Source organism: Engraulis encrasicolus, chromosome 9 (assembly GCF_034702125.1).
Source record: "Engraulis encrasicolus isolate BLACKSEA-1 chromosome 9, IST_EnEncr_1.0, whole genome shotgun sequence".
In the NCBI taxonomy this organism is placed as follows: domain Eukaryota; kingdom Metazoa; phylum Chordata; class Actinopteri; order Clupeiformes; family Engraulidae; genus Engraulis; species Engraulis encrasicolus.
The window spans coordinates 21,986,628-22,014,326 of NC_085865.1; the positions used below are offsets into that span (position 1 = coordinate 21,986,628).

The 27,699-nt window shown below is 40.3% G+C and overlaps 1 protein-coding gene across 1 annotated transcript; it reads left to right on the top strand.

The window, feature by feature from the left end:
* The first annotated feature begins 489 nt into the window (after window positions 1–489).
* rmc1 (regulator of MON1-CCZ1) lies at window positions 490–27,551 on the top strand. Its single transcript, XM_063206125.1, has 20 exons — window positions 490–638; window positions 1,812–1,888; window positions 1,967–2,051; window positions 2,280–2,336; window positions 2,426–2,512; window positions 2,943–3,083; window positions 5,676–5,779; window positions 6,184–6,273; window positions 6,624–6,729; window positions 7,023–7,131; window positions 7,614–7,658; window positions 8,365–8,418; window positions 9,458–9,586; window positions 10,004–10,110; window positions 10,681–10,800; window positions 11,124–11,201; window positions 15,921–16,025; window positions 21,863–21,931; window positions 25,194–25,419; window positions 26,872–27,551. Exons 1-20 carry the CDS (start codon window positions 540–542, stop codon window positions 26,949–26,951), a joined length of 1,968 nt encoding a protein of 655 aa, XP_063062195.1. The 5' UTR covers window positions 490–539; the 3' UTR covers window positions 26,952–27,551.
* Window positions 27,552–27,699: the final 148 nt, after the last annotated feature.

Consider the following 27,699-nt stretch of genomic DNA (forward strand, 5'->3'; position numbering starts at 1 on the left):
TAGAAGTAGGCCTACATGTGCCATAATTATGCCATAATAGCAACCCATAATAGCCTAATCAAGCGTTTTTTTTGTAAGTGAGCAAAACGGTGTGTGTAAAGTGTACTTATCTATTCAATGGTAGGCTACAATTTGCACTGATAGGTGTTTATGTTTAGGCCTTTTGCAGCTGAAAAGACAGTTTTGTTCAAATTAATTTTCAAAATCAATACAATTACAAAAATACATTTAAAAAAAACTATCTACAATTAAGCTACACACACACACACACACACACACACACACACACACACACACACACACACACACACACACACACACATTTGTTGATTGAGGAAAAAAACAACTATTGAGATGTAATAAATGAATCTCGCGAATCTAATTCTTGGAAATGGTCTCGAGGGAAACATTAAACTCTAGCAGGTCAGGCCAGAGCTTTGGCCAGAGTGTGTGCTGTCACTGTCACATGATCCTGGGGTGAAAAAACAAACAGTAACTGAATTCATACTTGTGGCAGCAGGGAATGCTTGACTTCAGTCATGAACGAGGACTATTACTTGGAACTTTGCGAGAACCCCGTGCAATTCGAACATGCGTCCAGTGTCAACAATGTCTTTTTCGACGAGGCCAACAAACAGGTAGTTAACACTGAGAGTACTCAAAAATTGGAGTGAGTGAGTCAGTTAGCCATCACTGGCTAGCTAGTATGCTAATCTACATTGCGGTGCAGTTGAAGACTATGCGTGCGTTATGACAGCCAGCCCAGACGTCCATGTGAATGCTTTCTCTGAAAAATGCAATGATTTGTGCTTTAGGAAATGAAACTATAGGGAAGATCATGCACGTATTTGAACACTTGCATAGGGAGTCTTGTTACAGAGCTTCCATCAAAACTAGCTGCTTAGCAAACTAGCTGGTGTGCTCATACATTCACTTCACGTTTTAAAGCAACCGACGATTCTTGGCCATGCATTCACTGTTGTTGATGTCGCTGATATTGTGATGGTTGTGTTTTAAGTGTGTTATCAGGTCTTCTCATGTAGGCTACGTATTTGCTGCCGCATGCATGGTTTTAAGAGAGTTTTTCACAGTGCTATCCTGGGTACAGCCTGCAGTGAAATCAGTTCGGACAACTTCATAGTATCGGTGGTTATTCTCAATTCCAGGTGGTGTACGACAGGATTTAGAGGATTTGGTTGCATATGACATGTGGAAGTGGCATGCCAAAATAAGGCTAATACCCCTAGATGTCGTCCCCCCCTAAAAGAATGTTTTGCCCTACAAAGGCAATGTGCCGTGTAGTTTGCCAAAATTGAGTGTAGACCACTGACCTGTAGCCTATCATTTGTTTAGACTGAACATGGTCTAACTACTGTAACCCTTCCTGTATCTTTTGACAAAGCCTTAATGTGCAAATGTGTCCCGTTTGCAGTAACTGCAATATCCAACCTAATACCAAGACTTTGAAGGCCCTTTTTCTCAGTTTCAATGTTGGCATATAGTAGTTAGGCCTACTGCACTTTGCCTTTGTATGGCGGTTCTCTTCCTGACAGGGTTAGGTTGCTGAATACATTATACAGTGACAGGTTAGGGTTAGGAATGGGTTTTGGTCTATTCAGAGTTTGACATGTTTATAGGTTGGTGGCATTGTTCAATGGCAGGTTAGGAATGAGGTTTGGTATAACTTAGGCACATTTCGACATTACAAACATGGCCGTAGTACCATAACCAAGAATGGCGTCATGTGACCCCACTTGTTCTGGTATGTGCCACATGCCACTAAACTAAGTCATCTATCCTCCTCTCTCCAGGTGTTTGCGGTCAGATCCGGAGGGGCTACTGGTGTTGTGGTCAAGGGTCCAGATGACAAGAGTTCTGTGGCATTCAGGTACAGCTTACCCTATGAGTGACACATCTGTGGCATGTCCATGACCGCTTGTATATAAACACCTGTTAAACTTTACAGAATGGATGATAAAGGAGAAGTGAAGTGCATCAAGTTCTCTATCGGCAATAAAATCTTAGCTGTGCAGAGGACTCCAAAGTCAGTGGTAAGGCCAAACTTCAAGCTTCATATTTATGCATCATGTACCGGTATAGTACTTCATGCTTTCTCAATTTTTCTTTCCATTGATGTCCTGAAGTGCATAGCTTTGAAATGTGTCCAGTGGCACATTTTGTTTTGTTTAATTACTCATTTTATCAGTGTGCCAACAGTACTCGTGTTTCATGACCTGTATTATTGCTATTGCACTGAACTGATGTCTCTCCCTCTCCAGGATTTTATCAACTTCATTCCTGATTTCCCTCACATTGAGTTTTCTCACGAGTGCAAGGTATTACAACAAGCATTGGTAACAGTAAGCAGCACATTACAAACATTCCAGTTGTTACTCCTGCATTAACTCCCCTGATTTATTTACAGACTAAGAATGCAAATATATTAGGCTTCTGCTGGACGACTTGGAATGAGATTGTATTCGTCACAGACCAAGGAATAGAATTTTACCAGGTAACATTTTCATGCATTCAAATCGTTTGTATGTGTGTGTTTGTGCGCATTTTCTCACATGAACCCCGGACAATTGACGGCGTGTGTGTGTGTGTGTGTGTGTGTGTGTGTGTGTGTGTGTGTGTGTGTGTGTGTGTGTGTGTGTGTGTGTGTGTGTGTGTGTGTATTTTGAAAGCACTTTGAATAATAAATATAAACTATAAATGAATAAATAAATAAATATAAACTTCATAGTTGTGTGCGCTATATATTGGGAACCTGAAATTTGGAAAGAGACCGTGCTTAAGTCAAAGATCTTATTTCCCTTAGGCTATCCGCATTATTAACTCCTTCAGCACACTCTTGCACAGGCCAAATCATTTCACTACATGCTTCACATAGTAAGTGACTCCATGTATGTGACCAAATAAACTGTCCTTGTGTACCGTAGGTGCTACCAGACAAACGGTCCTTGAAGCTGCTGAAGAGTCAGAGCATCAATGTGAACTGGTACATCTACTGTCCTGAGACCTCTGTGCTCCTGCTCTCCACTACCGTGCAGGGAAACGTACTGCAGCCCTTTGCCTTTAAGGTGAGTACTCAGCCTCCTCTTGCTGCCTCCCATCCCAGGGTGCCCGCGGGGTAGTAAAAAGTAGTAAAAGGTAGTAAATGAAAAAGTCCAAAATAATGACCAGTAAAAGGTAGTAAAAGGTAGTAAGCCACATCTCAACTGGTAGTAATTCTTCCGGACTCCCTACAACATGGTCTTATTTGTTTTCTAATTTGTTTAATTAACCTGTAGCCCGTGATCTCAAATCTCGGCAAATTGATTTGTATGCAGCGGCAAGGACGGACCCTGGGTGAACTGATTTAGCTTTGTGCTAATACTAATGGTAGTTGTTAACTAGCAGCTGACTGACAGGCGTCAGACATCAGCAGCACCACAGAAGTAGGCATTTTGTAGCCTACGTTCTGCAAGAGGCGACTAACCTGGTTGGATGTGAAACAATGAAAGGTCTGCTACACGTAATTTCATGAATTCCATGATGACTGTTTGTTTGAGATTAGCTGTTGTGCATACGAATGAAGTTAGAAGCGGTGGAAATTGGTGCGTAACATGGTGGGTAATATTGGTGGTAAATGTAACAAATCGGTCGAGTAAAAGAATGCGAGGCTGAATGTTTTTTCACCGGTGCATCCAGCCAAAAACGAAATGAATTGACAATGATAAACGCCATTTTAATGGCCATTAGTCACTCTGCAGTGGTGCTAGTAGGTATTTGCCCATCAAAAATTTAAACGTTTTTGGGACTGCGGCCATTCCTTCAACTCCGCTGCACTGGCTTTCTACCCCTTGCACCTTGCGCTGATAGGCAGCCTGACTTTTCAAAATAAAATGTTCGACTACCCGAGTTCATAATGTGATGGCGACTAGCGAGGTGGTGCTCAACCAAATCAGTGAGTTTTGAAACGGACGAGAGGGTAAGGGGGGAAACGAAATGCAAACAGCAGCAGCCACTGATAGAATTCACACGGAAGGTTCAAGCGCAAAGAATGGCCTGTTTCAGTCACTGTAAGAGTTGACAAGCGAAGTCTCCCAGGAGTTCGCAGATGTTTTTGATAGCGACGTACTCTCTGTCGGCAAGGCATCCTTCATGCACCAAGACGGATAGAGAGCGTGACGAGAGAGCGACGCTTCTGTTCGAAGCGCTTGCTAAGATGCCACAATCATTATTCGGGGCGATCCAGAATGGGGGAGGGCAAATCCCAATTCACCTCGGTTTCCACCTAAACAAACAAAAATCAACCTATCTATCGATCTAGCTACCATATGAGTGTTTTTTTTAAATGTGAAATTGTAGTCCCTTTTAAAAAATAATGAATTTTAAGTTCAGTTTTTATTTTAAATTTGCTCCCTCTGAATTTCAGTTTGGCATCCCTGGCTTAAGCCTAAGGCACCTGCAAAAAACGCCTGCTGAACCCCTAAGGGTTACAGAAGGTCTGCTATTGGTAGTCAAGGCTGGTTATGGATTCTGTGTTCTCTATCCAAATCACGAAAACTTTGCCATAACTATAATGACTGCCATTTTTGTCATATCCTGTGTAGTATTTTCTCTGATTCTGCTAAAGACACACACACACACACAGACTCTCACACACAGGTGTTGGGGGGCATTTGGGTGCACCTAGATTTTGTGCTGGTGCACCTGAAAACAATTTTTAGACGCACCAGTGCAACCAGCGCAAAAAGTTAGTAGAGCCCTGGTGGACATTGACTACAGGAATCCACTTCAAGGTGCACTGCTGGTTCTTTCTCTCCTCCCACTCTCTGAGAAGAGCGACTTCTTCTGTTAAAAGTGCACAGCACTATTATTTACCATTATAAATGGCAAATTGTTGAGAAATGTTTGAAAGATACCTGCATTAACTTGTACTAACACATACACTCAATGATTAACTTGTTAAATTATAAAAACATTATTAATTTGTGTTATTAATAGGCTTTGGAAAGCTATTTCATTTCTAGTAGAAAAAAAAATGGAGGTAGTAAAAGGTAGTAAATTCAACCTAGGAATATCTGTAGGCACCCTCCCATCCTCTACACTGGTGGTGTTGTTTTACATCACATTACACTTACACAGCTGACTCTTTTCATGCATAATGACTAAGCAGTTATTTAGCTATAGGCAAATTGTTATAGTCTCTGAATCAATGTGGGGTTAAGCTCAGATGATCTTGGAGGGAGATGTAAGGAAAATGTAAACCTACTGCAAGGCGATGTGGTGGGGCACTCGTCTGCTCTGCGGCCACCCCGGGTTTGATTCCCGGCCCGGGTGCTTTGCCTGTCCTTCCCCGTCTCTCTCTCCACTCGCTTCCTGTCACCGTCTTCACTATGCTGTCATAAATAAGGTCAAAAAGACCAAAACATATCTTTAAAAAAAACAATCCTGCTGCAACCCTCTGATCCAAAGATCATCTATTATGAGGTTTGATGGTCTCTGGTCTTGATGTTTTTGTTTTGTTTCCTGGTAAAAAAAAAGCAATGAATATGGTAGTCAGTTCCAGCTTCTTGCTAGCCCACTTTGTACATGGCAGATTTTGTATATTTCTATTACCAGGAGTTCCACCTCTTCTCATTTTGCAGACTCTGACTAATTGGTTGCTGTGTCTTGTCTTTCCACAGAGTGGAACCATGTCCAAGATGTCAAAGTTTGAGATTGAGTTGCCTGTCGTGCCAAAACCTGCCAAACTCAGCCTCTCGGAGAGGGACATTGCTGTTGCCACAATGTACGAAAATGGATATGGACCCGGATACACCTTCAATGTCTACTAAACCGCTACTAACACTAGTATAGTATTGTAGTGATGCCAGTCTGAGACAAATGCATCGGAAGAATACAGACATGCTTGTTGAAATGGACCCGCAGCAAATACTTTTCACCTGTAGAGGGCCCTGTTACTGAAACTTCAAGCACTAGCCCTCAAGAATTCTTGAAACAATGTACCTTCAGGCTTCAACAGAACTTAATTTCCCTATTACTGCAGTATTGACGAGCTGTTTTTCCCCATAGACCAAATAGAATGTACGGTGTGATGCTATGCCACAGATTTGTATGAGAAAAGTTCACTCGCCAGGTTTTCTCTAACTTCTTGTCCCTTCGTTTCCCTCCTTGCTCCACTGTTATTTGCAGATACGGGGAGCTGTATGTGATGTACCTGAAGCACCACTCCAGAACCACCAACAGCCCTGGTGCCGAAGTGGTGCTCTATCACTTGTCCAGGTAAGAAGATGATTAGTCTCCAACTGGATGCTGTTTTGTAGCCCTTTGATGCACATGGAATAGCCGGCGGTTTGACTATGTTTGATGGAAAAAAAGTTTGCTACGACATAACAACCTTGCTAGGACTTTGTAACATATTGAGACTTGGTCATCATTACCATTCAACATAATAATACGCTTATAATAAACCTTCCAGATAAAGGGTTAAAAGTTTCTTAAGATCATTTGACTAGATGGACATAGATTAATGAGGATTGCCGTTTTTTTGCAGGTGTCTACTTGATTCTCTTTACTCTGGAATAAAAGTTTGGTGTAAGTCATGACATGTTGACGTTACTGTCTCACCTTAGGGACGGCGCCTGTAAGAAGACCCATGTTTTGAAGCTTAACACGACAGGCAAATTTGCACTAAACGTGGTGGACAATTTGGTTGTGGTGCACCATCAGAGTTCCCTGGTGAGTGTCGTGTTTTTGGGCCGCTCTCAGTTTTACCCTGGATGCTTTTAAAAAAATAATCCTTTAAGATTGTCACTCATACACAGCTGGAGAAATGCTATACCTCCTGCTACTGTATCAACCGTTGACCAAGGGATGTTATGACACACCAGCTGCCTGACTAACTGCCCTACTCTCCCTTGGCCACCAGGCTGATCAACAGCATGTTTTGAGTGGCAGTGTTTGGACATAGAGGTGTGATTAGGTTTCGCTTTTGAGTGTTTATTGTGTTTTGTTTGTTACCTGTGTTTCAGACTTCTATTATATTTGATATAAAGCTACAAGAGCCAGATTGCCCTGTGAACATACACCAAGCTGTTCTACCTGGACGCTCCATCCACCCTTTCAAGATCCCTCGCACAGGTACACACATGTGCATGCACAGGCAGGCAGGCACGCACACACTGCAGAATCTGACCACTTTTTAAAGATGGCAACATTTTGTGATTTTTTTTGCGATTACATTAGCTCCAATTTTTATTGTGTACCCATTTTGACCACAGGGTGGCAGTGCTGTTTTCATTTTATTTAGTTGTACAACAGGTAGACTTCCTCGTGTACTGATTCAGAATGAATGTATGAGTATACATGTTTGCGTATCTATATGTTTTTGCCCACAGTTGGACATTGATGAGATATATTGAATCTGAACGTTGAACGGGCATACTTTATCACAATATCTCTGCTATGTTTAGCATCCTCTTAAATCGTATTCATCTGCGTCAGTTGGTAAACCACATGCTTTCAAGACTGCCTTTAAAATTGCATGTTGATGATTTCCTGCAATTATTTTGAAAATGTGAGTGTTGCCACAATACCGTTTCCTCTGCTTCCTTTTTTCCCAGGGCCCGCTGCAGCCCCGAGCCAAGCCCCAGTCATCTGCGAACTCTGTATCCTTAACATCCTGATTTCACACATCTATTCATTCACACACACATGCACACAAAAACACACTCTCATGCATGCACGCCACACAGAGGAACTTGACAGCCAAAGAAAGACAAAGCACTATTTTTCACTTAGGGATATCATTGTAAGGGACTGTCATTCATTCAGTAATGATTGATTGTGGAATGAATACAAAAGAAAAAAAAATCATCCACTACTTAATAGATTTAGCCGTGCAGTTTGGTGCAGTGCCTTCCACCACTGCTTTGTCTACAGGCCACATTGATCAAGGTTTTTGGTTATCTCTAAATGGCAACATTATAACCATTTTAGTTTGTGATGGTCTGTGGAGATGTCAGGTCATCCAGATGTTTGTTTCTTTCATAACTTAAAAGAAATCCAGTAGTTTACTTCCTTTCATGGGCAACTGTAACATACATGATCATTATCCCTGATACACAGTCAGACCTGTTGTTGAGGTTTGTTGTTAGAAAGCGGCCTGCGTAGTGGCAAGGGTCTAAGATTATTTTATTCGTAAACTAGTGAAATATTCTTTGGGTGTTCCATTATCTACTGTTCTACTATTTTGTACCATAATTGTCTTGCACCTGGATTATTTAATTTAATATGGATGTGCGAACGCTCTGTTCACATTTGATATTCCTCCCATCATGCTTTGTGCTAAGCCTTAACCAATCACGTGCCTAGACTCCTCCACCTGGAGTGTCTTCCAGCCTGACATCATCATCAGTGCCAGTGAAGGTGAGAAGATGTGCTGGATGAAAGTGCTCTCTTTTCCTTCTTTCTCTTTGTTTCTCTCTCACTCTCACTCTCTCTCGCTTTCTCTCTCTCTCTCTCTCCTCACTCACTCACTCACTCACTCTACTCACTCACTCATTATCTTATCTCGAGTGTGTGATAGTATTGGGAAAATGTTTTGTTTTTGGCCGATAAAGGTCACACATTGACATTGGCATGTGCTAGCAGTCGAATAAACACTAAACAATACGAAAGATTGGGAGCTGTCTGCACATTGGTCAAATTCCTGTCCCACAGACCTCTCCTCTACCACACACCTACAAACAAACCTGCATTAAAACGGCATGATACAACAGGCCTTACTCTTTCATCATTAAACTGGAATATTTCCAGTCAATTTCGCAACATCTTGGGTGATGGGGGTGTTTCAGCCTAAAATTGTGTTCGTGTGTATGAGTAAACAGGTAAGTTGGATTCTGCAGTACACCACTTCAGCGGTGAAGGCCATCCTATCTTGTATGTTTAAAGAGGCACAGGGCCGCATTTTCAAGTTTTTTAATCACTTTTGACTGCTGGTACGAAGGGGTGGAAAACATTGAATGCAAGAGAACTGTCTAGCGTTACACTGCCTAGCTGCCAGCATCACAAGCCTCTCCCCCCTTGGGAACAGAATGTGTTCAGTCACCCTCGTTCTTTAGGAATGTCATTGCAATGTCTGAGGAAAAATCACATTAAAATGTCGTCGGTATTTTGTTCCTGTAAGCCATGTCTGGTACAGGCAGGCTTTGGGAACTCTACTTTACTTTACTCTACTCTGTAGGCTAGCTGTGGTACCGGAATGCTTTGGGATTACTAAAATTACTCTAATCTACACTATTCTGTAGGCTACCTGTACCTGAAGCTGTAATTAATGAAGTTACTCTACTCTACTCTACTCTACTCTATTTTACTCTACTTAACACTATTCTGTAGGCTATCTCTGGTACCTGATGGCTTTGGGGTTAATATAGTAACTCTACTTACCGGGAACTCTACTCTGTAGGCTACCTTTGGTACCTGAAGGTGAAGCTGCAGCCGACCCTCAACCTTCTGCAGGACAAGGGCAAGTTGATGGATTTCCTGCTGCGCAGACGCGACTGCAAAATGGTCATCCTCTCGGTCTGCTCTCAAAGTAAGTAAGGCCGCTTTCACAAGCCATAGAGTCTATTACATTCAGATGGGGCTGTAGGAAATGTACTGTGGGATACCTGTACAGTTACGGTGTGTATACCTGGGAATGTCTCCTAACGAGACATCAACCATTTCAGTCTTAGTAACATGTTAACAAATATACATTTGTATAGTTTACAAGAACTTAATCTGTTCCACAGTCTTCCATGTTTCATAGTCAACTTCAAATGTCCTAATAATGGTAGTAATGAAGTGAACAAAATATAGCATTGAATAGGCTACTTGTATTTTTGTAATGGGTGGGTGCAATGTGTACACTTCATATCCATAAAATGACAAATCAAGACATATTCATAAAAAAATAAAAAGTGAAATTGGCCTCATTGACCCTTGTGTTGTGTGTCCCCTGCGGTGGCAGTGCTGGTGGGAGAGGAGAAGGGCAGTCTGCCTGTGGTGGCCACCGTCTTTGACAAGCTCAACCAGGTGTACAAGGAATACCTGGATGCAGAGCAGACCTACACCGTGGTAAGACCTCAACCATCCACCCCCAAAACTGCAAAAATCCTCAAGAATAAAAGTTTTTACTCTGTTATGTTACTATACTGAATGTTACTGGTGAGTGAATAGGCCTACTGTAGCTAGACATCCCCTCACAACCAAAGATCAGTAACTTCCTACTGTATTTGCTGCTAGCAGTAATGATGAGTTTAGAAGGTAACGATGATATTAAGCAAATCATTGATTGTTTATTACTTCATAAGGAGCTTCACCATCTAAAACGACTGTACCTAGTGCAGATAATATTTATTTAATGTATTTGGATATGCTCATGTTGATGCAGTTGTGTTGCCGTTATTGCCTTTTTTGTGGAAAAGCCATACTCTGAAGTGTAGTTCTTGTATTTTATTTTAGTGTGTTAGCATGACAGTCTTCTTCAGCATCTACGCTTGAGTGCGGCTTTTCTACAAAATAAAGTACAAGTCTGTTCGCTTGCACCTAAAGACCTTGTGAAATACAGTTTCGATTTGAGCGCACTTTCAAAAAAAAATGTATGTGGAATATGCTCATGTTGACGCAGATGTGTTGCCCACACAGGCGATGGAATCTGGTCCCAGTCGATCAAGCTCCTCATACAAGAGACCAGTGAGGACACAGGCTGTCATCGACCAGTCGGACATGTACACTCACGTCCTATCTACCTTCGTCGAACGCAAGGTCAATTAAGATTCAGCACTTGTAAAAAAAAAAAACAGACTGAAAGAAAAATATTTAGTCTCTGTAATTTGTCCAATGGAATTTTCCTGCTCTACTGCCAAAGACAGAGGTGTGTAAAGAACTGGGTAAAGACATGTTGCTCCTTCTAGAAGGCGCTGGCTAAAAACACTTTTTTTTCTTAACGAGTAATGATTTCTAATAATGAAAGCTAATCAGAATTCAAATCTCAAGTAATAGCCGTTAATCACAAACATGCTACATATTATGTTGTGTAAAGTGTGACCCCCCAGTCTCATGACCATTGTCCATTGTCTGTTTAACAGGGCGTGTGTCACAAGTTCATCATTGCCGTCCTGATGGAGTATATCCGCTCTCTCAACCAGTACCAGATCACTGTGCAGGTATGGCTCTCTACTCTTATCAGCCACTATCTACTGGTGATATAGTCAAGACTACTTAAGCCGGGCATACACTGCGCGATATTTTCACTCGTGGGTATTAAGCTCCTGCTCACACTGCACGATGGAATTTCACTATTTAAAAGTTCACATCTCTCTCTACTGACGTCCTCACACTATATGAGCCGACAGTCGGATGCGAGCCAAACACTTCCACTGTGCGACGCGACAGGCATGTTTCCTCAGTCTGCCGAGGAGGGAACATGCGCACCTGAGGTGGAGATGAGGTCGCGCTCAACAGCGAATCCCACGGCCCTATTCATTTTGTGCATGTGAAGTCTCAAATCGGGTCGTAGCACTGCTTTAACTCTGTGATTTACGCACGAGCCACGACCAGGATTTCAAACCGTTTTGATTTTCTTGCGACCCTGCGATTGCGCGATCGTGTGGCGAAATCGCTTGTCGTTACCCCACGTACACTGCAGAATGCGAGACTCACGATTGACCTGCGAGTGAGCAAGAAATCGGCCCGACTCCCAAAAAGTTGCGCGCGTGCCAAATCGGGGCAAAACTCGCACAGTGTAAGCCCAGCTTTACTAGTCCGCAAGACATTACTAAGACCAAAGGGTATGTAGAATAAGATGAAGACCAGTGTGTCACTCACTCCTCTACTTTCCTCAGTTAGTACCCAAGTAAAAAAAAAGTGTACTTAATATATACTTAATAAGTACGTTTTATTGTATTTAAAGTGTACTTCAAAAGTGTGTATTTAAAGAATGTTATTTTGGGACAACTTATAGTATACTTAAATGTACTTGAAATATAATTAAGTAGAGCTTAAACACATTTTAAGTTGACTCTTTTGTACTAAAATTAAACTTTGTATAAGTGTACTTAATATACTAAAAATATATTTAACTTTAAGTACATTATAAGTATACTATCCAAGTCACTTTAAAACGTGTTTAATGTGTACTTTAGCATGCGGATAAGTGCATTTTAAGTACATTATAAATCTATTTTAACGGCATGAGAAAGTACTTTATAGTATACTGCAGAAGTACATACTTAAGTGGTGTTATTTTGGGACAACTTATAGTATACTTAAATGCACTTGAAATATAATTAAGTAGAGCTTAATCACATTTTAAGTTGACTTTTTTGTACTAAAATCAAACTTTGTACAAGTGTACTTAATATACTAAAAATATACTTTACTTTAAGTACATTGTAAGTATACTAACGAAATAACTTTAAAATGTGTTTAATGTGTACTTTAGCATGCAGATAAGTGCATTTTAAGTACATTAGAAATCTATTTCAATGTCACAAGAAAGTACTTTATAGCATGCTGCAGAAGTATATACTTAAGTTGTGTTATTTTGGGACAACTTATAGTGCACTTAAATACACTTCAAGTATGATTAAGTAGAGCTTAAACACATTTTAAGTTTACTTTTTTATACTAAAATCAAACTTTGTACAAGTGCACTTAATGTACTAAAGCATACTTTACTTTAAGTACATTTCAAATATATTCACAAAAATCGTTTTAAGTACATTTTAAGTGTATTGACTCTAAATGTATTTTAAGTATACTACAAGTAGATTTTATTTTAAGCACATTTCAAATATATTTATTTTAAGTACACTTTAAATATATTTCAAAAGTATATGAAAAAAACATCAACGTAATTTCCAATTACTCATTTCCATTGTACATTGTCTTGTTCACAATCATCAGCCATTCACATGAACCTTCCTTTCACCTTCACTTCAGACAACAACCACTGCCTCAACCAGGATTTGAACCCACAATTCACTGAACCACAGACCTGCACTCTAACCACTAGACCACAACTTCCTGTTCTACAACAGGCACAATTACGTTCTTGAAGTAATAGTCTTGAGTAGTACACTTTAAGTATACTTTATACTTAATAATAATACTTAGAAATCATTGGTGGTGGTATGCTTTTATCGAATTAAAGACACTTTTACATGTTTAATTTGTGCACCAAAAAGTACACTTAAAGTGCACTTAATACACTAATAACACAACTTAAGTACAGACTTCAGTATTGTGCTTAAAAGTTTAATAGGTAAGGCCTTACATGCCTTTTTAAGATCTGTTTGTGCTCTTCAATATGGTGTTTTTACCATGAAAATACATTAACAAAATGGAAGGTGGAAGGTTATTTAATGTTACAAAGCATAATGAATAAATAAGCCTAGGTTAAAATACACTAAAATGATGGTTTAAAAAAAGTACCCAGGTGAAAAAGTGTACTTAATATACTTAATAAGTATGTATTTTTGTATTTAAAATATATTTCAAAAGTGTGTATTTAAAGAATGTTATTTTGGGACAACTTATAGTATACTTAAATACACTTGAAGTATGATTAAGTAGAGCTTTAACACATTTTAAGCTGACTTTTTGGTACTAAAATCAATCTTTGCAGTGTGTACTTAGTGTACTTAATATACTAAAATCATACTTAACTGTAAGTACATTTTAAACATACTTACTAATTCACTTTATAAGATGTTTAATGTGTACTTTAACATGTGGTTAAGTGTAACTATTTGAAGTATGCTACAAATCTATTTCAAGGTCATAAGAAAGCACTTTATAGCATGCTGCAGAAGTACATACTTAAGTTGTGTTATTTTGGGACAACTTATAGTATACTTAAATACACTTGAAATATAATTAAGTAGAGCTTTAACACATTTTAAGTTGACTTTTTGGTACTAAAATCAAACTTTGTATAAGTGTACTTAATATACTAAAATCATACTTAACTTTAAGTACGTTTCAAATATTCTTTCTAATACCAAACTTTAGCACATTACTTTTAAAATACAAATACACTTAAAATATGCTACACTAATAGTATGTTTTCAAATACAATACATTTAAATACAATATACTAATAGTGTATTTTATAATACTACACTTTAACACATTACTTTTAAAATACAAATGTACTTAAAATAGACTTAAAATTGAATATACTAATAGTATATTTAACAGTACCACACTTAAGCACATTACTTTAAAAATACAAATGTACTTACCATACATTTAAATACAATACACTAATAGTGTATTTTATAATACTACACTTAAGTACATAACTTTTAAAATACAAAGATACTTAAAATACACTTAAAATATAATACACTAATAGTATACTTTATAATGCTACACTTTAGCACATTACTTTTAAAATACAAATGTACTTAAAATACATTTAAATAGAATATACTAATAGTATATTTAACAATACCACACTTTAGCACATTACTTTAAAAATACAAATATATTTACAATTCATTTAAATACAATACACTAATAGTGTATTTTATAATACTACACGTTAACACATTACTTTTAAAATACAAATGTACTTAAAATAGACTTAACATTGAATATACTACTAGTATAATTAACAATACCACACTTAAGCACATTACTTTAAAAATACAAATGTACTTACAATACATTTAAATACAATACACTAATAGTGTATTTTATAATACTACACTTAAGTACATAACTTTTAAAATACAAAGATACTGAAAATACACTTAAAATATAATACACTAATAGTATACTTTATAATGCTACACTTTAGCCCATTACTTTTAAAATACAAATGTACTTAAAATACATTTAAATACAATACACTAATAGTGTATTTCATAATACTACACTTAAGTACATGACTTTTAAAATACAAAGATACTTAAAATACACTTAGAATATAATACACTAACAGTATACTGTATAATGCTACACTTTAGCACATTACTTTTAAAATACAAATGTACTTAAAATAGACTTAAAATACAATATACTAATAGTATATTTGACAATACTAAACTTAAGCACATTACTTTTAAAATACAAATGTACTTACAATACATTTAAATACAATACACTAATAGTGTATTTTATAATACTACACTTAAGTATATAACTTTTAAAATACAAAGATACTTAAAATACACTTAAAGTATAATACACTAATAGTATACTTTATAATGCTACACTTTAGCACATTACTTTTAAAATACAAATATACTTGAAATACACTTCAAATATAATACGCTAATAGTATATTTTACAATAATACACTTATCACATTACTTTTAAAATACAAATATACTTAAAATACATTTAAAATACAATACACTAACAGTATATTTTATAAAACTATATTTAAGTACATAACTTTAATAATACAAATGATTTTAAAATATATTTAAAATACACTAAACTATAAGTATATTTTTAAATACCATACTTAAGTACTGTACTTGATAAATAGAGTGTACTTAAAATATACTTTCAGAAAATTAAATATATTTAAAGTACACTTAAGTACACATTTTTTTGACCTGGGTATCTACTAATGGTATCTTTACTAATCAAAGCATTCAAAGTATTACTGGTACGTGGTAATAGAAGTATCACTGGGATATTAATGCCTTGATCCTTTTCACTAGTAATGCTTGCCAACCAATCACACAGCTGCTGAACCACTAATCTCAGTGCACCAAATTACAACGTGATTATTGACGAATCACCTTCCCCTTTGTGTAATGCTCCTGATCTGTTCACATGAGTGAGTAAATCAGTGACAGTGAATGTGTTTTGGTGAAGCAACTGACTGTATTAGTGTTGATGCAAGTCTTGTTGTGGCTGTGCAGCACTACCTGTATGAGCTGGTGATCAAGACCCTGGTCCACCACAACCTCTTCTACATGCTGCACCAGTTCCTGCAGTACCACGTCCTCAGCGACTCCAAGCCTCTGGTGAGTCCGGTCTCCTCAACGCCACTCATTTCAGTTTCAATTTAAAATAATACATTTTACCACACACTTGCTTGAATTTGTTTGTTTATTATCAGGGTGTAGAACACATTTCATCTCTGTGTGTCATCACGTTCCCTCAGGAATCATTTTAAATAATGTCTTATAGCATGTTACTGTCACTACTGTTGCCCTGAAACAACTTTTGTACACATACACCCGTCTCCAAAAGAGTTGTCCAGGGGTGATAGCAGTCCGGCGCCGCGCCGGAAATCCGGCGTAGCGTGGCTGTAGAAAAAAATAAAATAATAATTTCCCCAATATTAATAAAATAATAAACTATCGCGTAGGCCTTCATTAATGTATGGTGAAAATAAATGAGCGCGCAACAGCCTGTTGTAAGAGACGCGAAAGGAGCCCAAATGAGCAGCAGCCCATAATTGTATCATCCTGACATCTTACTGAAAAATGTATCAATTTGTTACGTCTTGCTCTTGAGCAAAGAAACTCAAGAGAAAGAACAATCTCTTGGCAGGGAATGCATTGGCCACGGTGTAGTACGGGGGCGTTGCCTGAGGACACGAGTGGATGGAAAATTAACTCCCTTGCTCATGGTCATTGGTCAGTGGGTGCGATGGATGCCATTTTCGTACTCCCTTGCACATGGTCAGTGGGGGCGACCCCATGATGGATAATTTGTGGCCAAGTAACGGCAGCTGTTGGTCAGCAGTAATTGCTGGGGGTAATTAAGGACAGCTGACAGACATTCACGCTGTCCTATGACCTGTTCCACAGTGAATAACATTTCCGTACTCCCCTCGCCATCATTTCCTACTACGCTGTTATGACGTGAGTAAGCCCTCTTGTCTCAACCCTCTTTGCTCTTGAGTCACTCACCACAGCACTGGCGGCAGTCTTCTAGTTCTAGTGAAAGGAGAAGTAGATTGGCTGTCAGTATGCACAGTAAAGAGAGTTCTAGGCCCCTACTGGTTACCCTTCTCAGATATTTTCACCAGTGATGGTACAAGAAGGAGATAAGTCAGGCTCGTTGTTTTCCGGTATCCCGTTGACGTCAGGTGAACGCCCCTTTAGGAGACCATCCGAGTTTGAGAGTGAATTACGCCTCTAGAGTGCATTTGTGGGATTGAATCCTTGGATGACAGTTCAGATTTCGGATGTCAAAATGCAAATTGACCTGTGTCCTCCTCCACCTTGAAATAAAACAAAGGGGTGAAATAGGTTTGTGTTGTGTGTCTTATTCATTGCACCATCCAAAGACGGAACACAGGTGTGTCATTATGCCATCGTATATTTTTGGGTAGCAGCAACTGTGTAGATGAGGTAATTAGCAATATTACATAACATTGGTTGCTCTTTCTATCGTAATTTGGCGATAACGTCCAGCATGTTCACAATGTAGGCTAGCTTCAGCGCAATTCACCGACAAAAGGCTCCCAATTCCGCGCACTTTTCAGGTCACGGTATTTCCGTCACTGTTTATTATTCCTTTATAGGCCTACTGTTGTGCTGATTTCGCTCACACTTGCAGTCCTGGCTTTACTGCTGCAGGAACTGTGATTAGTTTGGTCGTTGCTGTGGAAACGGTTGAATAATTTTAGTCCTAAATTTAAATAGGGAAGCGGCCAGGGCGAGTTTGAAGCGATGTCGTCGTGCAATTAAAGTTCTTTCCAGCTGCCGTTACGACACCCTTCATTACAATGCTGTCTATGGCCGTTGACTCGGTTTTAAATGTCATCACCGTTTCAAATTGTAGGCCTAGGTTATAGCCTTGACATGTCTTTAGTAGGCTATTTCATACACATATGGTGTCCCATGTAAAGTGTTACAGACTTCTCGCGAATAGGCCTATTTCCTCACTGCCTAGCCAAAAAAGGGGACAACTAATGTGGCTTCACTGACAACTGCAACAGTTACTGCAAGCAACTGATATCTACCTGGAGTTGCATAAACAAACCAAAATACGAAAAGTGCATTAAACACCGCACACTGTGTAGGCCTAGGCCCTACTGTTCTCCCCCCCTCTTCAAAGCACGCGTTTCGCCCGGTGCGTCTTCAGGTTCCCGACGACGCACTGGGATGAGAGCTATAATCTGAAGACGCACTGTGCGAAACGCGTTGTTCGCTCAGGGGAAAAAATACAAAAGAACTATCCAGTGTGCGATGTTTAATGAACTTTTCGTATTGATCAAGTTTTTCTGCCTTGCACCTGGAAGGGTTGTGCACAATACAAGGACTTCCATGCACAAATAAATAAATACTAGGCCTATATATATATATGACAGGATATTACAATAAATGTACAATGAAAACAACGTGAATGTCAACTGGGATTACTATAGGGCAGACAGTTACCATCCCATCCGTCTCCGCCACGCCTCTTCACAGACTACGAATCCCACCTCAGCCCTTTGGATGGCGGTAATACGCAACCCTTGTCAGCTGCCACCAAACGCAACAGTAAGAGAAGAAGAAGGGGGGACAACGCCCCCTTAGGAGACCCAAACTTGAGCACATCCATTTACATTGTGTGGGCGGAGTTCAGGGTATCTCCTTCTTGTACCATCACTGGTTTCACTGTCGACGGAGGCAAATCCAAAAATGGCATCTCGTTATACTGAAGAAACGGAAGAAAGTACTATAGGTCAAGTCTAGACCATTTGGATTCCGATAAAAAATAGCAACTATTGTTAGCACAAATCCACATGGCTTGCTAGTTGTGATGGGTGTGTTGAACCGTGTGGATGTCAGTGGAATACTAGTGAAATTCTGTGATCAAGAAAACGTTTGAAGGTAAGGCCATTTAGTTATTAATTTGCCCACTGTGGCATGTTGGCTTGGGCCCGAATGATTTTGCCTTGCGCAGGTTACTCCAAAAACCTGACCATAAACGGCTTATTGATGCGCATAAACGGGCTCAGTGAGAGTATATGTTTGAAATAGGTTCGTCTATTTTCCTCATTTATGTGCGCTAAATGACTGCGCAATATTGACAAACTTTGATGGAGATAGACGTTCTTTCAAAAAAGTCTGTATGCTCAAAACGGTAGGCTATGCTATGCCCGTCATGATACTTTTTTTCTAGGTGTAGTGCGTAAATGTGGTCTGCATTGGAATAGCGGCTACCATTGCGACATGTCCAAATGACAATGGAATGCTAGGATCGCTAATGTTTGGCAAGCCTAGTTAGCCTACACCCCTTGTAGGCTAGTGTGAGCTGAGTTCGTGGATTTTGGTCTACTGTTGATTGAGGGATGGTGTTTTGCGTCATTCCTGACAAACCACGTGTCAAACTGATTTCAGGGAGATGTTTATATTAGTTATGCTGACTAAACCAACGCGCTCTGTGAAAACCCCCAAACAGCCTCGCACAGGTTCACACAGCCTTTCTCTCGCGCGCGCTCCCTGTCGTAGCCCTTCTGCGTAATCGAATCCAGTTATTCCACGCACGATGCACAGGTTGTATTGTCTGCACGCTCTGGGCTACTTAATCCCTACTCTCGGGCAGGGTGCAATTATCAATATCAGACTCTCATGAACTTCAAATACTTGGCTTGCGTTCATGTGACCACCACGGTGTCACCTAGAGATTCCCAGATTCACGCTCCCATCTCATTACACTCCCATTTCATCTCGCTCCCACTAGCCAGACTAACGGTACCACCGCCATATTACGGAGCCAGTTATCTTGTTGATGTTAGTTTTTTGTTTCTAACCCTAACCTTAACCCTAACCCTAAACCTAACCCTAACCTTAACCCTAACCCTAAACCTAACCCTAACCCTAAACCTACACCTAAACCTAACCTAACCCTAAATTGCTTGTATGTGGCAGTATATGATAATACGTGAAATATAATCGGGTGGGGACCGCAAGTCCGGGAGTGATAGAAACACCGGGGACCGCACGTCCGGGAGCGAACTCCGTTGGGAGTCTCAGTCTGTATGCCCACCTAGACATGCAGTGAATGTTCATCTTATCTTCACGCCCTGTGCTATTTTCATGTAGCTTAATTCGGTCCTGACTTTGTTTTTGTTGCTTTCTGTTATCTTTTCAACTCGTACATTGTAATGGGCGTGTGTACACGCGAGTGATTTTCATGTATTTTAATTGACTACAACCCAATGCGAAAGTCGCGCAGTAGTCACACAGGCTATACTGTCCTGTCCGTAATAACCACTGGTTCTGTCATCCGTGGAGTCGAAATATGCGATGTGAACGTGGGCCTGCATGTAGCCAATCATGCGCTTGTGCCCTAAATATCATGTACCGGTAATTAAAGGGCGTTTCCCTACAACGGAAAGGCAGGGGTTATAGCACAGCCCTTAAACAATCTGTGGTTATAGGTAGACCATGGGGCCACGAGTAGGCTATCTAAACGTATGTCCAGTAGCCTATACAAGTTATATGAGCAATGTCCCAATGAAAATGAAACTTATCAGCTTGCAGCAAATGTCATGTCATTTAAAAGTATTGCTCAATTAATTGGTAATCACCTCCTCTATTTTGGACAGAGTGTAGTTACTGTACTTTGGAGTAGTATTGCCTCCTACTGACCTGTCTTGGTATGGCTGCTACATATGTAGCTTTCAGTTAATTCAATGTGGTAAAATATGCACCATGTTTTCAGAAATGCATTCTGGTGTTGAAATGTTGCATTGGTTCAATACTCACCTTAATAACTTTAGTGCAACATCACAAGCCTAGAATGCATTTCTAACTGCATACGTTGGTATTCGTTTTTACAGCTAGAATTGAACGTGGTGGTCAGTTTCTTTCAGCCAAGTGCTGTAGCCTACCAACAGGGAAATGATCTGTGTTTTCGTGAATAACACTATAGAAATAATGCAAAAATGAAAACATTATCTTAAATGTTTGAATAATGTGTTTGAATAATAATAAGGCCTACATTACGTCTCATATGCAGTATGTCCCGTCGTCCCCCGGCCCCCCCTCCCCGACCAGGAAAAAAGTTCAGGCTCAGGATTTTTTTTCACTATCACCCCTGGTTGTCGCCTATCCATCTGTTTGGAATAACAGCTAATAACCTGACTTTCAATTAATCACTTGGCTTCAGAAGTCACTCATATGGAAGCTACAACCCTCCTGAATGAAAATATATGTACAAAAATAAATTTCATGCGCCAAAGAAAGATTGACCCTTTAATGAACACAGACAGGGCAGATTTTCACAAGACAAAAGTTTTGTCTCCTATCGAACATAATGTGAAAATGAGCAGATAAGTCACTTCAAAACACTTCAAATACGCAGATCGGGTGTCATACTTAATCACTGATTCACTCACACCTCTCCAGAAAATCAACTTTGGCCTTAGGTGTATGTTTAGGGTCGTTGTAATCATGGAAAGCAACACAATGAAAATCAATGGAGTTCAATGAGAGATGGTGAGATATTTGCTATTTGTAGAGCAATGCATTTTTAACTTCATGATGTAATCAATGATAAAAGCCCTCACACACCAGCAGCATGCATGCAGCTCCACACAGATGGATAGGCGACAACTCTTTTGGAGACGGGTGTATTAGTATAAAGCTTAGAAGGGACATAAATGTATAAACTAAAATGATGAGAAAAATGTTAAGTCCAGGGAGACGGCAAGGCACTAGCCCCTTATAAACTAGATGTTGGAATCACGCAGAACCCCATCCAGCCTAATGCCCTAAGGGACACCATGAAACTGCTGGATAAACCTGCTTTCTGGAAGAGTAATTGTGTGTAATGTACTGTGCAGGAGAGGGCTTTGGAGTGTAAATGATGTGTAAAGGATGCTCTTAGTAAATGTTTGTGTGTCTAATTCCAGGCGTGTCTGCTTCTCTCCTTGGAGAGCACCTACCCACCTGCCCACCAGCTCTCTCTGGACATGCTCAAGGTAAAGTAGGCACTGCTAGGCCGCTATGGTCTCTCACTTTCACACCACCAGGTTAGTTTTTGAACTCAGAATTTGATAGTAAACCAACCGAAACTATTAATTGTCCTGGGATGTCAGACATACAAGAAAAGTGATGCAGGGTAAACAACTGGCACAGAAACCAATGAGTGTGTTTATATGCAGTTCAGTATCCCGAATATGGATATATTCGGGTGTTTCTATGAGCACAGAGCGTGATATTCCAGTCTACATTCTTGGCCGTTATAGAATTCTCTTCAAATGCATGTAGCCTGGATACCAGCAACAGCGTTCTATGGGAAGCTCCTGTATTCGGGATAGGTGTATGCGTCAGTATCCCAACTTCTGGTGGGATACTCCACCTAGCATATCCCGAAGTCGGGAAAAGGTGTTTATATGCTCAAACGCTAATTTGGGATACTTAATATCACAATCATATTTGCGATACTGAACTGCATGTAAACACACTCAGTGGCATCCAAGTATAGTTTGTCTATAGTCTATACCAGTCTCACAAACATACTGAATGCAGCTTAACCTTCTATCAAGGGGTCATGTGAATGATTGCTTTTGTGAATTTCTTGTAGAGTGTAATTCTTGTATTTTATTTTTATGGGTTAGCATGACAGACATATACACAGTGTCTTCATCTATGGCTTTTCTACAAAAAATGTACAAATCTGTTCGCTTGTTCGCTCGCACCCACAAGACCTTGTAAAAACAGAACTCCATGTCCAATTCAACCTCAAGGCGTGCACCAAGTGTTGGTGTGAAAGCTCCTCAATGTTTCCAAATTACCTTGACGTGCCACTCAGTACTATTAGATGCAGTACCTCGCCATTGCCCAAACATGTCTGTCCACACTCATTTTCTCCCTCATTAAATATTGACTCTGTGTGTCCACTCCCCTCTTGGGTACAGTGTGTGTGCGTGCCGCGTGTGTGTGTGTGTCCTGTACTTCTCATGTCAAGTCTACAATGATGGTGGTTATGAAAATTAATGGGAGCTGTTTCAGTAATTATTCCAGTTTATTAATTTCAGCCAAGTTCAGTAAATACCTGAATTTGCTTTAGATACGGTGTGTGGGTGTATTTGTGTGCTGTGCTTTATTGCTGACACTTGATATGGTCAGGCATGGCTTGCTCCTAGTGTAACACTTTAATTGAGGGAGGTGTAAACGAGCGTGTCTCTTGTCAATGCGGCACATGTTTGTAATGGAAGGGCATTAAACCGTGACCCACCTACTTTTTTAGCCCTCTGTGCCAATGTGCACGGTGTAGGCTGACGTAGTCAGGTAAAATTTGTTTATATAGCTTAAATGTTTATTTGATTATCTGGGCTGCAGAGTAGACATATTTCGTTTCTGTTATTGTAACCAGTGTGTATCTTTTTTTCAATGTTTTTTTTTTCTTTTTCTGAGTGTGTCTACTCCTCTGTGTGTCTCATTTGTGTGTGCATGTGTGTGTGCGCGCAACTTCCTCTGTGAATGCATGTATTCCACCAGAGGTTGTCCCAGGCTGACGATGAGGTAGGGTTGGGCGATGCACTTTCAAAGTATATCTTAGATTTTTTTTCTTTAGAAACTTGATTCAAGATTCAAATCGATTTAACCCCCCCCCCTACCCACATTTAAAGATCGCCTCTCAACGTTATTTCATTAATACTGCCGTGTTCCCCAATGTTATTGAATGTGTTACGCGTTGGTCCTGTTTTAAAAAACGCGCTGGTTGCTTTGTTTCAAGACGTTTTTTCAAGCTGGCAAGGTGGCTTGTGGAGAAACGAGAGAGTGTTCCGTGTTTCTCGTGGAAATGCGTCTCTGATTGGCTCACTCCTCCTGCTCTCGAAGAAACACGTCTCTGATTGGCTCACTCCTCCAGTTCTCGGAGAGAATGTAATGGCAAACAGAGTCGCCACTTCCCCGGGTGGTACTGCACTATAGGGGCGCCAGCAGAGGCGTGCAGGCTCCATTCAGGGCTGTGCTCTTTCGACAGCGACCCGTAGGCTTGATGCAGGCACGGAGCAACCAGAGTGAGTTGGCTTTATGTATGAGGCTTTGTGCTGTGTGTGTACCTGAGAGTAGCAACCAGCTGATAGCTAAGCTAAGCTATGTTTCGGGCCACCAGACGTTGCTTGTTTTGAAAACAAGCAGAAAAAAATTACTCGACATGTTTTTAGATAAATGGGTCGATATAAACCTTTGTGGGCAACGCCTTCTTTCGACGTGACGAAACACAGAAAGGCTTTCGTGATTCGCTCGTTTCTCTGCATTATTTATGTAAATTGGGAAACACCGGGAAACACAGCCAGGAGAGTTGACGCACCGCTATGAGAGCCTTGCAAGTGAGTTTAACTTGGGGTGACCGTCCGATCTTCGAAAGGAGTGAGTAAAACTGAGTTTTATCGGAAGTTGGCCTTTAAAACAAAATAACTGCTCCCTGTTAATTTTCCACATATACTTTTATTTTGATGTGAAGTGCCTCAACAAACCTTGAGTAATAGCAAAGTCTGCACTATTGGTTAACAACTTAACAGAATGAGAGTGCGCTGTGTACATTCACCTGAAATGGATAGAGTATACCTTTTTAAAAAAATCTTAGCACTCAATTTTCGGAGGGGGGAAAACAAATCAAGGTGACTTGCCAATTCGATTCAGTATTCAAATTATTGTGTGTGCGTGTGTGTGTGTGTGTGTGTGTGTGTGTGTGTGTGTGTGTGGGTGTGTGTGTGTGTGTGTGTGTGTGTGTGTGTGTGTGTGTGTGTGTGTGTGTGTGTGTGTGTGTGTGTGTGTGTGTGTGTGTGTGTATTCCCGAGGTAATGGACGGCTAACAATGAGATCGTGGAGGTGGTGCTGTCTAATTACTGTCTGTCTGTCCGTCTGTCTCGCTATGCGTGTATGCCATCAGAGGCTTATGGCTAACGATGACGTGTGTGTGTGTGTGTGTGTTCATTCGCATGCATCCTCCTCCACCAGAGGTTGCCCACGGCCAACGATGAGATCGTGGAGGTGCGGTTGTGTGACGATGAGGTGTGTGTGTGTGAGCGTGTGTGTTCATGTCCACTCTCCACTGCTTATGATGAGATCGTGGAGGTGTTGTTGTCTTATGTGTTGTGATGTGTTCTACTAGCGTCTCTCTGTGGCTCACGATGACATTGTGGAGGTGCTGCTGTCTAATTTGTGTGTGTGTGTGCGTGTTTGTGTGTGTTTGTCTGCGTGTGTGTGTGTGTGCGTGTTGTACTCTACCAGCGTCTCTCCACTGCTAACGATGAGATCGTGGAGGTGCTGCTGTCGAAGCAGCAGGTGCTGGGCGCTCTGCGTTTCGTACGCAGCGTGGGGGGCCACGACAACGTGTCGGCCAGGAAGTTCCTGGACGCGGCGCGGCAGACCAGCGACACCATGCTCTTCTACACCATCTTCCGCTTCTTCGAGCAGCGCAACCTGCGCCTCCGCGGAAACCCCGGCTTCAACCAAGGTATGGCCACATAATGCACAGTTTAAACCCCGTCTTTAACCAAGGTATGGCTTACCACACATGCTTATAGTTCATAGAGTTCAAACCCCAGCTTCAACCAAGATACTGTGTGGCTTACCACACATACACTTAATGTGCAGTTTAAGTTGTCATATGAATATTATGCGTGTGTGTGTGTGTGTGTGCGTGTGTGCGTGTGTGTGTGTGTGTGTGTGTGTGTGTGTGTGTGTGTGTGTGTGTGTGTGTGTGTGTGTGTGTGTGTGTGTGTGTGTGTGTGTGATTTGTATCTGACTTCCTGTATTTGCATGTATTTGCTTACTTAACTTTTATTTCTTCAGGACATTGCACATTAATGAAAATATAAATACATACCTGTATGTAAATGTGCCCGATTATAGCCCAAAGGCTTATTTCCATCTGGTGTCCAAAAATAGTTTGCCCCTCAAGAATTTGAGAATGCACCACTGTCTTTACGAATGTGTCAGTGGTGTATGTTGTTGGTTTTGACTTTTTAAGGTACTGAGGCTTCATCAGTTGGTACACCCCCCACCCCAAAAAAACATTTCTAATAGGGCCGTAACGATACACTCAGCTCACGATTTGATTTGTATCACGATCTTTGACCTACGGTTTGGTACACTGCACGATTTTTACAAATTTATCATTAAAAATATAAATAGATCAGGTTACAAGTATTTAAACGTGTTTAAAAATAATAATGAGGAGGATTTGAACGCACTATCATATTTTGTGGTTGTTTTCTGCACTGACGGGTAAAAAGCGTATTACGATATTGCCTTCTTGCATTGTGATAGTCAGTATTGTGACTCTGTGTATCACAATTTCTGGGTTTGATACAATATCGTTACAGCCCTAATTTCTAATAATGTTGGGGTGTGGTGGGTGGTCTTGCTGTGCCAGTTTGAATGCATGTTAGTGCTACCCAGAGTCACCACAAGGTGGAGAGGTGCTCCTTATGCTGTGAAGTATGGGCAGTGTCAGGAGGTTGTTACTTCTGTATGACATATGACGTGCTGGTGGGGGGGCTGGCGTGGATAATTGGCCATATGGGGAATACTTTGCTTTGTGTCTACTAAATGACAAGTAGCAATATTATTCCCCAGTCTTATTACAATGTCGTAATATATTGATTATATACAAATTGTAAAAAAAGGTAACCTTTTGAGTAAATGAGTATAGCATGATATAGTGGGAATTTATTTATTTTACTTCTTTTATTTTATTATTTCTGCTTAATAGTTGGAGTGAATTTAACTTAAAGATAATGGACACATTACTGCATATTTCATGGCCATAGTAGTCAATATGAAAAATATCCCAGTTTAGACCCCTTCTTGCATTTGCTTGGATATGCACTCCCTACTAGCTACAGTATGGCAGGCACTTTGTACTGCAAGGCTCATACTATGTTTGTGATTGTTTTCTTTGCAGGAGAGCACTGTGAAGAGCATGTGGCTTATTTCAAGCAGCTGTTTGGAGAACAGGCACTGATGAAGCCGGCTGCTGTCTGAACTACAGCGGAGAAGCAATGGGAGAGTCAACGCTTGCTGAACTAACTGGAAGACACAGTACATGTTTACCTCACGCACTAATCAACATTCCCATTGAGCTCTAGACTGGCTAGGTGGAGAGAGAGGAGGACAATCGTCTCTACAGTCTCCCTTGGTGTGACGCCATTTGATCAGGCACCAATTTTTTGGAGCATGTCATGTTGACACGGACACCAAGACCTAGACCTCAGACTAACCCTAACTGTCAGTGAAGCCCTGTCGCTGCGAAGGGATACCTTTTGAGTTTGGCATCACTGTTTCATGCCAAGGGCATACCTTTAGCGTGAAATATCTAAGCCTGGCCAAAGACTCCAAAAGTGACATGTCAGGATGCGACCATTTTGAGAAGGGGGAGGGGTGGGGGAGCATATGTGATCCATTGGCAGTGTTACACACGTATGTTGTGATTAATTGGACTTAAAACTTTTGCAGGCATTTCAATAGTCTATTACATCATGCAGAGTCCACTCGCAAAATGTCCTTGTGAAAAGGAATGCTCCATTGTATATGTTGTTAAAAAAGAATACTGTAATTTATTAAAGTCTTATATTTAATCATGTACTTCATGGTGTGTTTGTGTATTATTTTGTATTAAAGCTATTTTATTGTATTATTTTACACGAAAGGTACGCAACCTTCAGCAAGTCTTTGGAAATAAGGAGCTTGACATAAAAATCAAGGAAGATAACATCAGAGAGAGTAGATAAGA

Coding starts and splice junctions, on each gene's coding strand:
- rmc1 (XM_063206125.1), top strand. CDS start 540: ATGAACGAGGACTATTACTTGGAACTTTGCGAGAACCCCGTGCAATTC. Junction 6,730..7,022: donor TGCACCATCAGAGTTCCCTG/GTGAGTGTCGTG, acceptor CCTGTGTTTCAG/ACTTCTATTATATTTGATAT. Junction 21,932..25,193: donor TCTCTCTGGACATGCTCAAG/GTAAAGTAGGCA, acceptor GTACTCTACCAG/CGTCTCTCCACTGCTAACGA.